This window comes from Peromyscus californicus, unplaced genomic scaffold, assembly GCF_007827085.1.
Source record: "Peromyscus californicus insignis strain IS unplaced genomic scaffold, ASM782708v3 Scaffold_14__1_contigs__length_90479793_seg_2, whole genome shotgun sequence".
NCBI classification, from domain to species: domain Eukaryota; kingdom Metazoa; phylum Chordata; class Mammalia; order Rodentia; family Cricetidae; genus Peromyscus; species Peromyscus californicus.
The window spans coordinates 50,729,973-50,742,656 of record NW_026294436.1 but is presented as its reverse complement, the minus strand read 5'-3'; the positions used below and the strand labels follow the sequence as shown (position 1 = coordinate 50,742,656).

General features: G+C 36.4%; 1 protein-coding gene across 6 annotated transcripts in view; it reads left to right on the top strand.

Moving 5' to 3' along the window:
* The window catches only part of Dcaf6 (DDB1 and CUL4 associated factor 6), a 115,189-nt gene that overhangs the window by 75,743 nt on the left and 26,762 nt on the right, over window positions 1-12,684 (top strand). For all 6 annotated transcript variants that reach the window (XM_052737468.1, XM_052737467.1, XM_052737466.1 and 3 more), the window contains one exon: window positions 10,870-10,987. In XM_052737468.1, coding sequence (XP_052593428.1) covers window positions 10,870-10,987 — 118 coding nt within the window. The remainder of the gene's footprint in view (window positions 1-10,869; window positions 10,988-12,684) is intronic.

Below are 12,684 nucleotides of genomic sequence, written 5' to 3'. Positions count from 1 at the left end.
TTTAGAAGTTGTTTGAACGTATTAATAGTCCATATCACTAGGTTGCTGTGGTAATGATACTTGGTTTTGTGTTATACTTAACTGGTGGTGAAACTCAAGATAGGTTGGTTTTTTGTTTTTGTTGTTGTGTTGTTTCGTTTTTTTGAGACAAGGTCTTATACGTAGCCCACGTTGGCCTTGAGCCTCCAGTGGTTTTGCTTAGCCTTCCTCCTGAGTTCTGGGATTGCAGATACTTTTAATACTTTTTGCTCCAATACTTTTAATCTGAAGCATTATGCTTGCACAGAAAGCTGGGCAATCGGCAGGCAGAGCCTCTTACACTTCCACTGGTGCCTTTTTGAAGTAGCAAAGGCTGGAGGAGAGCTAGAAGCCATCACAGGTTTATTGGTCAAGCTGTATCACCAGTAGAGCTGATAGAGTGCAGAGAGAATTAGAAAGGACAACGTCTGACAAAAAAAGAGGCCCATGAAAAGAAGAACGCAGAAAGACTAAGAAGCTGTAGGATTTTCTTGAGAATTAAGGCAGAGAACTTATATCAACTCAGAATTCTCTAAAGTATTCTAAGCACTTTGTGATATGATAATGTTAGTGGTATTCAGCTGCAAAGAATAACTGTATTTATTTATGTATTTATATGTGGTACATGTGTCTATCGGGGTCCATGCCATGGTACAGTCTTGCACAGTGATCGGAGGATCATTTTCAGGACTCAGTTCTGTGCTTCTACTGCATGGCTTCCAGGGATCGACCTCAGGTCAGGCTTGACTGCAGCTCACCAGCTTGACTTCAGTTATCTCAACTGAAAAGGGCTAAGGGGTAGCTGCTAATAGATTTCACAGATTTCTTTTAAAAAATATGAATAAGCATGAAAAATGTAAGACTTGGTAGGCTGAAAGTTAATATATATAGGAGGACTCACTGGTTGACTGAATGAAGAAAGTAGTATTTCTGTAGTATCTGGTGTGAAATAGGTCTAATTTTAACTGTCCTAGAGAAATGTTCAAAAACTAAATTTAAAACAAATTAGAAACTCCTGTACTTTCAGTTTTAAATACTTTATTTGTAAGTCTTTTGATGACATGTATTGTTGTTAGGTGTTTTGTTTTCTTGTTGTTGTTTTCCTGTTCTTAAAAAATAAAGCTAGGCATGGTATTTCTTGCCTTTAATCCCAGCAGTCAGAAGACTGATGTAGGAGAATTGCCATGAGTTAGATTGAAATCTGTTTTTTTTTTAAATCAAGCAAAATATAATGTAAAAAATGGGGTGGGGGAGGAAAAGAAAAAAACAGTAAATGAATTTGAGAACTACAAAATTAGCCAATTTATCTTTGTACAGAGTAATAAAAATGGGATACAATTATAGCATCACATTATATTATACTATAGCCAGATTCATGTTTAGTTAACCATATAGAATAGTTTCTATAGATTTATGTTGAATATTATACCTATTTAGTTGGTACTTCTTTTATATATGGTTTGGGGATGTAAGAAAGGGAAGATTCGCCGGGCGGTGGTGGCGCACGCCTTTAATCCCAGCACTCGGGAGGCAGAGCCAGGCGGATCTCTGTGAGTTCGAGGCCAGCCTGGTCTCCAAAGCGAGTTCCAGGAAAGGCGCAAAGCTACACAGAGAAACCCTGTCTCGAAAAACCAAAAAAAAAAAAAAAAAAAAAAAAAGAAAGGAAGATTCAAGTGTAACTCCCACAGTTTTGGCCTCAATGCCTGGGTGAATGATGATGCCATTTAGTGAGGTTGACTAGCCTGGAGATAGAAATTAGGAGGCTCTTTGTTTGGGTGACAGTGTAATATAATTTGCCATATAGTCATATAACCTTAGAGAGGTTGTATGAGGTCAAATATCAGTTGTGTTTGGCAGAAACTACAATGTAAATGTAGTTTTGTGAAAAGACCTATGAGCAGAATTGTCATAACAATGGGAAATGACCTAAGCACATAGGCTTACCTATGGCAGTATGTGCTATCTGAAGATAAACTGTACATAGAAGTCCAGACAGCCTGCCAGTCAGCAGTCTGTCACTTCTGGCCTAATGTAATGACTTGGTAACTGACTTCCTCATGTCTACTTCAGCCACAGTCTGTTCTTTACTAGCAGAGTGACCCTTTGAAAAGTGTATATACACTCTATCATTTTCCCATCTAAAGTTTCTTTAACCCTTGAAAACTACTGAACTTCACGCCGTGTCTTATAAGCTACACATGAACTGGCCATAATCTCTCTAACCTTACTTTTGGCTATTCTGCTTACGCACTGTGTCCCTTCAGTCTCCTGACATTGATCAGTCACTGTGGTCTTGCCTAGTAGCCTTCAGTCTGCTAACACTGTGCTCACTTGCTGTGTTCTTACCGAGTAGCCTGCCTCCAGTCTGCTAACACTCCGACTCCTTTCCTTCTCAGACAACTTAGACGCACGGTTCCCACTCCCAAACTGCTTTGTTGATGATGTTAAGCAATTTCTACTTCTCCTTTGTGTCAATCTCTCAAAAAATGTGACTTCCCAGTACGCAGTATTTCCTCCTCTCCCTCTTTGTGGCTTTTTATTTACTCTCATTGGATCTGCAATCCTGTATTTGTTTGGAGGATTGTTTTGTATATACCTGTTTCCATATTCTTTATGTGTTGTTTGTATTCATTGTCTTATATGTGCAGTGGTATGAAGTCATACCATTTTTATTGGTACCAATATTTGGTCAGGTTTTTTTTGTGGGTTGGGGGGTACGTTTTTGAGACAGGGTCTCACTTTTAGTCTTGGCTGGCCTGGAACTCTCTATGTAGACCAGGCTGGCCTGGAACTTTCAGAGATTAATCCACATGCCTCTGCTTCATGTACTGAGATTAAAGGTGTGCCACTATTAATTCTTTTTTTTTTTTTTTTTTTTTTTCCTGAGCTGAGGACCGAACCCAGGGCCTTGCGTTTGCTAGGCAAGCACTCTACCACTGAGCTAAATCCCCAACCCCCCCACTATTAATTCTTTAAGTGATCAGAGCTATGGAAATGATTTCAGTCTGGAGAATTTAGCATAATAGCCAGATTACATATTGGAAAGTTCATCTGGGCAACATTATAGATGAATAAATAGAAGATAAAGATTGAAGAGAGTCAGACCATACAAGAAATTATTGTAATAATCCAGGTAAAAGACAATGAAGAATCCAGTCTAAGGCAGTAGGAGTGGGAAGTGAGTACATTTTAAAAATCTTTGTGAAGTAGAATGAATGGAACTTGGGCTTGGGGCAGATTGCTACAAAATAATTATTATATTATTTTTATATATATATAATTTATTATAATTATAGTATTATTACTACAAAATAATGACAGTAATGGTAGTAATAAGTGGTACTTTGAAACTGTTTAGCCAGCTTTATAATTAAGAGAAATTATGTCTAGGTATCTTGATAAGATTATAGTAAACCATCAGAAAGAGAGCTTTCAGAAGAAACAGATAGTTATGGGGAAAAGAAACTATGTAAGATATCTTTTTATTTATTTATTTTTATTTTATTTGCATTGGTGTTTTGCCTCCAGATATGTCTATGTGAGGGTGTCAGATCTTGGAGTTATAGACAGTTGTTAGCTGCCATGTGGGTGCTGGGAATTGAACCCAGGTCATCTGGAAGAGCAGTCAGTGCTCTTAAGCGCTAAGCCATCTCTCCAGCCCTGTGTAAGATATCTTTTGGTTGTGTGTGTATGTGTGTGGGGAGATAACCTTTAAATGTTGGCTTTGAAGTATCTTAGTCTGTTTTCTCTTGCTATTAAAGAATACTTCAACGCTTGCCATGGTTTCATATATCTTTAATCCCAGTACCTGGGAAGCAGAGACAGGCAGATCTCAGTGAGTTCTAGGCCAGCCAGGTCTGCATAGTGGGACCCTGTCTTTAAAATATATGTATGTGAAAGAGAGGAGGAAGGATAGAGATGAGGAGAGAGGGGAGGGGTAAGGGGAGGCTGAATAACATAAGGAAAGAGCTTTTGACTCACAGCTCTGGAAGGGTCTACTTGACTTTTAGTTAGGGTCATGTTCTGCTCCATGCATTGTAAAGCATGGAGGGACAAGAGAAGCATATTGAAGACAACGTCCGGTGGGAAAGCTAGAGAAAGCTAAGAAAACCAAGTGTGGTTGGTGCCAGCTTACTGTACCAGTAGCTTCTATAGTCTCTGAGGAAGAACGAACTCACTGCAAGGTGACGTTACCCACTGGTGAGGACTCTGTATTCATGATCCAAACACCTCCCTATACTGTTCCATAGACAGGCAGTGATGTATGTAATTATTCAAAGAAAAAATTCATCAGTGAGATGAACTCGTTGAGCCTGAATGTTATTAGCAACCTTTTTATCTTTGGTAGCTACCCCCATAAAGAAATCTACGTGCTACTGTGAGACAATAAACAATATAGAAAGCACCTAGTCGCCAGGCGGTGGTGGCGCAGGCCTTTAGTCCCAGCACTCGGGAGGCAAAGCCAGGCGGATCTCTGTGAGTTCGAGGCCAGCCTGGGCTACAGAGCGAGATCCAAAAAGCACCTAGTCACCTAGATGGCGATTAAATACACATCTACAGAATAAGTATCAAACTTTAAAAGAAGCATACTGTTTCTTTACAAATATGAAAAAGAAATAAAAAATGTAGTCGGAGGTCTGGCTTTGTTGCCCAGGCTGATTGAAGCCTTGTGCTCAGACAATCCTGTTTCAGCCTCTGAGAAAGCTGGGGCTACAAGAACATATATCCCCCATCCCTGACTTTGTCTCAGTAATTTCTATTTCCTTTATTCAGTATGCTTTCTAAATAAACAGAATGATGGGAAAAAGTCAAATTACAGACATTGTTATATGAGAAATACTTTATCATGTTTACAAAATTTAGAGTTGTGGACAAACATATGGGTAGCTTTCCTATACTAATTATGGACAAAGCCCAATGGTATCTATGATGTACTTGGTTTGCTGCCTAGAAGAAATTATATATGACATATATAAAAATAAATATATATTACATATGCATACTGTATAATATATGCGTATGCATATATGTGTGAATATAATTTGTGTATATATGCATATATAACATGCACACATAAATATATTTATGCACATATATGTGCATAAATATATGTAGATATCATATGTAGATATGCATGTATCTACATACATACTGTGTATATATGCATAAATATATATATATATAAACTTACAAATATTCAGATATTTAGGTCAGTAGTTTTTTCATTTTATTTTATTTTTTAAGTATGTTTTTTTGAATAACAGTTAATTTGGGGGAGAGTGTAAGAAAATAGTTTCATATGAGTTTAAGTCTTTGTCATGATTGAGCAAATTGCTTTATACTTATTGCAGTGATAATCATTAAGTAGAAGTTAATGATCTTTAATTATCAAAAAAAACCTTGGGGTCATTTTACCTAAGTAGACTTCCTGTGGTGTTAAAGCATTTATCTATAGGAGACAAGTGGGTAATCAGAACTTAGGAAAACTGATTTTACTAATTCTTCAGTTGGATTTGTCATTAATTAAATATATATTTCCTTAAAATCATACTTGTATACTATTACAAAATTGAAATTTTAACAATATTATCATGAGAATATTACATTAATGTTTATTTATGCAACACTGAGGATTGACACCAGGACCTTGCATACACTGAGAAAAAGCTATATCCCTGCCCTTTACTATTACTTTTTGTAATTTTTTTATTTTTTGAGATTATAATATAATTACATCATGTCCCCTGTTTCCCTTTTCTCCATATTATTTTTTTAGTGATAGAGTCCTAAGTTATGCAGCCTGGCCTCAGACTTGAGATTATTCTGTTTCCACCTCTTCAATAGCTGAGTTTACTGAACTATCATGTCTGGCTCAAGTAGTATTTTAGGTAGCCATTAAATATATACTGAATTTTTTATTTTTAATAAGTATCTAATGTTTGAAGCCTGTTAAATTAATGAGAAATACTAGTTCAGCATTTACCACCAGAACACATCTATAAACAGTATATTTTAAATTCTAGTGGGAAAAGACAGTGAATTGAGAGTTCACTCCAGATTCTGTGTACTGTTAGATTTACTATCTACCAGTTGGTTATTTGGAATGAAATGACTAATTCCACCATCACCACCCCAGTACTCAGTGTCGAATCTGACAATTGGTGATATATTTCATTATTTGGACATTAAACTGTATTTTCTATTTCATATGTTTTACTCTTTTATTAAATCGTTTTCTATACTTCTAGGTTAGTTATTTTCTAACTTAGTATTGTCTCTGATAATAGTTGACATCTACTAAGTTTTTATGTGATCAGCAGTATGTTAAGAATTTTACTTCTGAGCCAGGTGTGATGGCACATGCCTTTAAACCCAGCATTCGGGAATTAGAGGAAGGTGGGTCTCTGAATTCAGGGCCAGCCTGGTCTACATAGTTCTAAGACAGCCAGGGCTGTCTTAAAGAACTTGTCTCAAGAGAAAGAAAGAAGGAGAGAGAAAGAAAGGGAAAGGAAAGAAAGAATTTTACTTCTGTCCCCTCCTATATTTTCATAATATAATGAGGAGAATGTTATCATTTTTATTTTCTGTTGTAGAAATCAAGACTCCAAGACATATAAAAACAAGTAAAGTAGATAGTTGAGTCATATCTGTTTATATGGGCTAGGATGGGTGGATGGATGGATGAATGGATGGATGGATGGATAATAGATGATTGATTGATTAATAGATAATTAGATAGAGTTAATACTCAGCTATTGCGATATTGAATTAATAATAATAATAGCAACAACAGCCTAATATCACACTTCGTTGTACCAAACATTGCTTTAAATCCTTTTGTTAATTTCCTTAATCCTCACTGCATCCTCATGGAGTAGGTAATTTATCATCCTTGTGGAGTAGGTATATGTATCATCCTCATGGAGTAGGTATACTTACCATCTTTGTGGAGTAGGTATACTTATCTTTATTCTCCAGATGATAAAACTGAGGCAAAAGAAAGTTATGAAACTTGTCTAAGACTACACACAGCTAGCAAACATTAGGAATATGACTAAGCAGCCCAGCTCTGCCATGTATGGTTGTGAATACTGTGTTCTGCCTCATCTGACAGTAAAGACAAAAAATATATGTATGATAAGTATTAAAGAAAGATCTGTGTATTATGTAATGAGTATGGCTTTGAAATAGTTTTTAGAATGGGTTTGCTGTTCCTTTTTAAAGCAATTAAACAAGGTAGAGGAAATCTAAATGCTTATAAATATCCTTTTAGTGATATAAAAACAACTCATTAATTTGTAGTTCCTTGAAGCATTTTTCTTAGAAATTTTTAGCTTATAATATGCATTTTATCACACACAGTAAATTACATCCATTTGAAAAATCATTTTATTATTGTATGTTATGTGCATGTGTGTTTTATCTGCATGTATGTCTGCACGCCATGGGTGTGCCTGGTGCCCATGGAGGCCAAGGGAGGCGAGGATTCTCTGGAACTGGAGTTACAGATGGTTGTAAATTTCCATGTTGGTGCTGAGAATCAAATCCAGCCTCTGTGAGAACAGCCAGTACTCTTAACCTCTGAGACATTTCTCCAGCCCCCAAATTACATCCATTCTTAGCTAGGGATCAGCATTCTCAGAAAACCCCATCTTAATAAGTTGTATGTAGTCATGCAAAGCGGCATAAACCTAAGAAGAGTGGAATGAGGAGAGTTAGAAATACATTCTAATCCTTGGCTGTAAACTCACACTGGTCCTTCATTTGAAGAAGTCAAATTCTGTATTGGATAGTGTTTCTACCAGAGACACAATTTATGTGCAGCTATATGGAAATCATTAAACTCAGGAATCTGAAGTTTGAGTACCTAATGAAAGAGTCTGTTCCATTTATACAGTGATTGGCCAGTTTTAGCCAAGGCTGATGAGTTCATTAAGAGTTGGAGGGAAAAGTGTCAATCAGCTATACTCATTTTATGAGTGTATGAATATTGTCCCATTTTATGACTGTGTTTGAATAATTTTGTAATAGATGACTCTAGGAAAGAAATTGTGACTGTCGTTGATTGCCTGGAGGCTTCTTGCTGGGCAGGGATTGGCAGGCTGTTGTGCAAATGTTAATGAAATGTTTCTGCACTGTTCTCTCTCGTCCTTGCTTTTGTTTACTATATTCTTATAGAAATAATATATGAATGTATGTAACTGTCTTTCTCATTTTCTTCAAAAAGAATGTTGTGTTGTTGGTTTTGGTAGGGGTGGGGTTGAGGGTTGTCCATGAAGCCCAGAAGAGGGTGTTGGATCCCCTGAGCTGGAGTTAACAGGAAGCTATAAGTGACCCAACATGGGTTCTGGGAATTGAACTCAGGTCCTCTAGTAGAGCAATACACTTGCTCTTAAATTACCCCCCCCTTTTTTTTCTCAGGACAGGGTCTCACTATGTAGCCTTGGCTGGTTTGGAACTTGCAATGTAGACCAGGCAGATCTTGAACTCAGATCCGAGTGCCTCTGCCTCCCTGGTATGAGTTTAATGATGTGTGCCACCATACCCTCGATCCCTTCCTTACCTTAAAGGAAAAATAAATAGCAAAATGTTTTATAACATGTTTGGAAAGAACCAGCTCTAGCTCTGCCTGTGTCCTTGGATCATCCCAGGCTTTAGCCCCAGTTACAGCAACCTTAAAACAGTAGTGTCTTTGTTATCAGTGGATTGAAAATCTCAATGGCATAACTAAAGGAAAAAGGAAAACTGTGTGGACAAATGACTAGCAACTATAAGTTTACCCAAGTGGTAAAGGACTGGACAGATGTCAGAGTCTCATTCTTGATAGTTTTTTCCAAGGTAAAGTTTTGTGCTTTTACTAGAATGATGTTTTGTAAAATGCCGCCTCCAAGACCCTAGGTACAATGCTGAGGTGTTGAAATTGGTGTAGGTCTGCTTTGGTGGTGCACACCTTTAATCCTAGCACTTGGGAGGCAGAGGCAGGCAGATCTCTGTGAGTTCAGCTCCAGCCTATACAAAGTGAATTCTCAGCAAATCAAGGCTACATGGTGAGACACTGGAGAGAAAGAGAGAGAGAGACAGAGACAGAGACAGAGACACACAGAGAGAGACACACAGAGAGAGACAGAGAGAGAGAGCACATTGTATGGGTTTTAGTTTATTCCTACTAGCTGTTATACTAAGGATGGAGTCAAAACAAATAGAATAGAAATAAAGTGATCTTTATAATTTGAGGATGCCAGCTTTGTATTTACACTTATTTTAAAATAAGATTTAATCATATAAGTCAAGATTTCTCACAAGTTAGAACTTAAAACCTAGTGTAAGAATTGAGCTTTTTCAGTTCACTTGTCTCATGGGGAATGCTTTCTCCTTTCTGCTCCAGTCCTTTATTGAAATGCTGTTATGTTTCCTGGTTATAAACTAGACCAGAGGTTCTGTGAGGTTCTCTTTCAGTAAGTGCTCCAGTAACTTCAGAAGGAGTGGAGAGAGGGTATGTCCTTCATTGTAGCAACAGTTAAGAGCCTACATAGGCCTGTGCATCTAGTTCAGTGGTAGAACACTCAGTGGGCTCACTGCAGGCCCTGGCATGATTGTAAAAGCAGAAAAGAAGCGTGAGTAACTTGAATTTTTAAAGTTGTGATTTGTTGTTATTTTTAGGAAGAGTAATTCACTGTTATATCAGTTTTGGAATGGGTGCCAAGAGAAAGAGATAACCACAGATAGGTTTTCTCTCTCGAGACAGCTAGCCAAAGTGTCTGATACTTGGTTTGGTGTCCATTTTTATTCCCTGTGTATGCTCAGGCTTCCACAAGCTGTTAATGACTATCAAATGGGATGTTTTAAAGTTCTGTTGGATTTAGTCCTTGATTATTCTTTTGCTCTTGGGGAGAGGGCTTTGAATAGTCTCTACAGTTTTTGTGGCTTTGATTTGCTATTTTGTTTGATTGATTAAGGATTAATTTAGAGCCAGGATCTTACTAAATAGCCTTGGCTGGCTTAGAACTCACTATGTGTATCAGGTTGTACTCAAATTTAGAGCAATTCACTTGTTTTTGCCTCTTGAATGCTGGGGTTACAGATATGTGCAACCATGCCCAGCCAAATGTGAAGTTTTTCTTTTTGAAAGATAGCCTCACTCTGGTCCAGCTGGCCTGTTTTTAACTGTGGAACACAGGCCGGTCCTGAAATCTTGGAGGCCCTCCTAAGTGCTGGGATTACAGGTGTGAGCACCGTGCCCACCTATATTTGCCATTTTTAAAAAAGACATTATGTATTGTAGATATACCCTATAAAATTTTAAGGTGAAATTATTGTCCATTATTAAGAAATATCTTCTTTGCAAGATTAGTTAAGAATAAAAGCTGAACTATACTAAAATAATGATGCAGTTAGAAAATGCCAAAGCACAGTAGACTGATGCCTTGCCATAGAGTGTGTCTTGAGAGAGCGATGTCTCAGTAGCATCTGACTGAGCGGCTCTGTGCAGAACCCTTTCATCTTTCTTAAAGTTTAGCTGCTGCTAATCCTTTCTGATATTCAAGCAACAAAAAGGAAATCATGGGTATTCTATTAAGTAAGGTTCCATTTATTATGTATGTCATTGCATGCTAATAGCTTTTGCTTCCTTAATGAAAGTGGTTTTCAGTGCATTTGATCTCCCTCTAAATATGAGGGAGTCATGTACACAAAGCTAGAAATCCATAATGTTGCTTTGACCTTTAAAGGAGAACCTAACATGAATAAAAATGATGACAAGAACAACCTAACTTAAGTTCTTTTAAATTTTAGGAAATGTCATATTTTTACTGTTTCAGAGACTTTTTCAAATGTTTTAAACACAATTTTCAGATAACAGTAATGAAAGGCTGAGCCCCAAGCCAGGGACAGGTGAACCAGTTTTAAGTTTGCACTACAGCACAGAAGGAACAACCACAAGCACAATAAAACTGAACTTTACAGACGAATGGTAAGTTCACGTCTTTGTGAAGACATTCTTCGCTGTTGTGTAGAGTTATATTAGAGCTGTACTGCATTTTCTGTTTTCTTTTTGCTACCCTGTATTGGTTGTGAAACTGTAGTGTGCTTTCAATTCCTTGAAGAACTGTAAATACATAGAGTAGGGGTCTGCGGAGACAGCTCATTCTCAGTGGATAAGAGCCCTTGTATGTAAGCATGAGGACCAGAGGTGGAATCCCTAGCAGCCATGTAAAAGCGGAGCATGGCTGCACATACCTGTATCTGCCTGTAACCCTAGCACTGGGAGGCAGAGACTGGCAGATCGCTTGAGCTCACCAGTGAGCTTCCTGTTCAGTGAGAAGCCATCTCAAGCCAAAAGGTGAAGAGTAATAGAAGAAGACTCCCTAACATCTTCCTCTGGAATGTGTGCGTGTTACGCACACACTTCTGTGCGCACAAAACAAAACAAGTAAAACTCAAAAAACCCCACAGATCAATAAATCCCATCTGCTGATTAGGTGCAAACCCAGGCCTGAGAATTTACATTTATAAAAATTTAAGCAACTTGTGTTTGTCATCCTGGGATGTTTGTTCTGATAGAAAATACAAACAATAATATAATCACCTACATTACTTTGAAACATTTTAGTCTTTGTTCTCTCTTTCTCTCTCTGTGTATATATGTATATATACATAAGTGCATGATTTTTGTTTTGCATTTTAGAACATTATTTTAATTATGCTGAATATACTCTGTTCTGCATTTGTTAAACTTAACTTTATACTTGTTTTAGTTACTTGTACTAATTGTTATGTACTAATTATTAGTACTAATTGTACTACTCCATCCAGTAGGATGTTCTAGATTAATTCTTCATTCCTTTTTAATTGGAAAATGAACTTACCACTTTTAACCCAGTGAGGGAAATGTCTTTCTTTTAAAACTTTTCCACTACCAGCATCGTATCTGTGAGATAGTTCCAGAGATGAACTATGTTTAGATCAAAAGGTATTGCCGATTTATTTTTAAAGGACTTTCTCTTTTTACATTTCAGGTAGTGTATGAACATTTTAATCTTCTGTTCAATGTATTTTTATCATGATTTTTAAATAATTTTACTTGTTATTTAATTTATTATTAGAAAGGTTGGACTTTTATACTTATTTAGTGCTATATATGTTGTCTTTAATGACATTTCTGATTTTGTTCATGTATTAATTTAGCTGATTCTTAAATTTAAGAAATCAATTTATGTAAACATTTTATCTTTCCCACTATCTAAAGGCCTCTTGATTGAGTATTATCCAAATATTTTTATTTAACCTTGTTTAATTAGCAATTTATGAATGTTTGTTGACAATATGGTATTTATAAATATATAATTGTGTGTTGGCATAATTATATAAAGGATTATATAATAATTACATCAATTATTTCTAATCACTTGTAATTATCATTAATATATTAAGTTATGTTAATATATTAAATTTATGTAAATACATCATATACTGTTATTATAATATAAAGTATATTATGTGCAAATAACATATCACATGTTAATATATTATTAATACATAATTATATGTTGTGTGATTGACTAATATGTGATTATATGTTACTTTATTCAGTTCACTGGCCTCCATGTGTGTTTATGTTTCAATATATTTTACAGTAAAGCCTGATTAAATAGGATTTCAAATGTTATT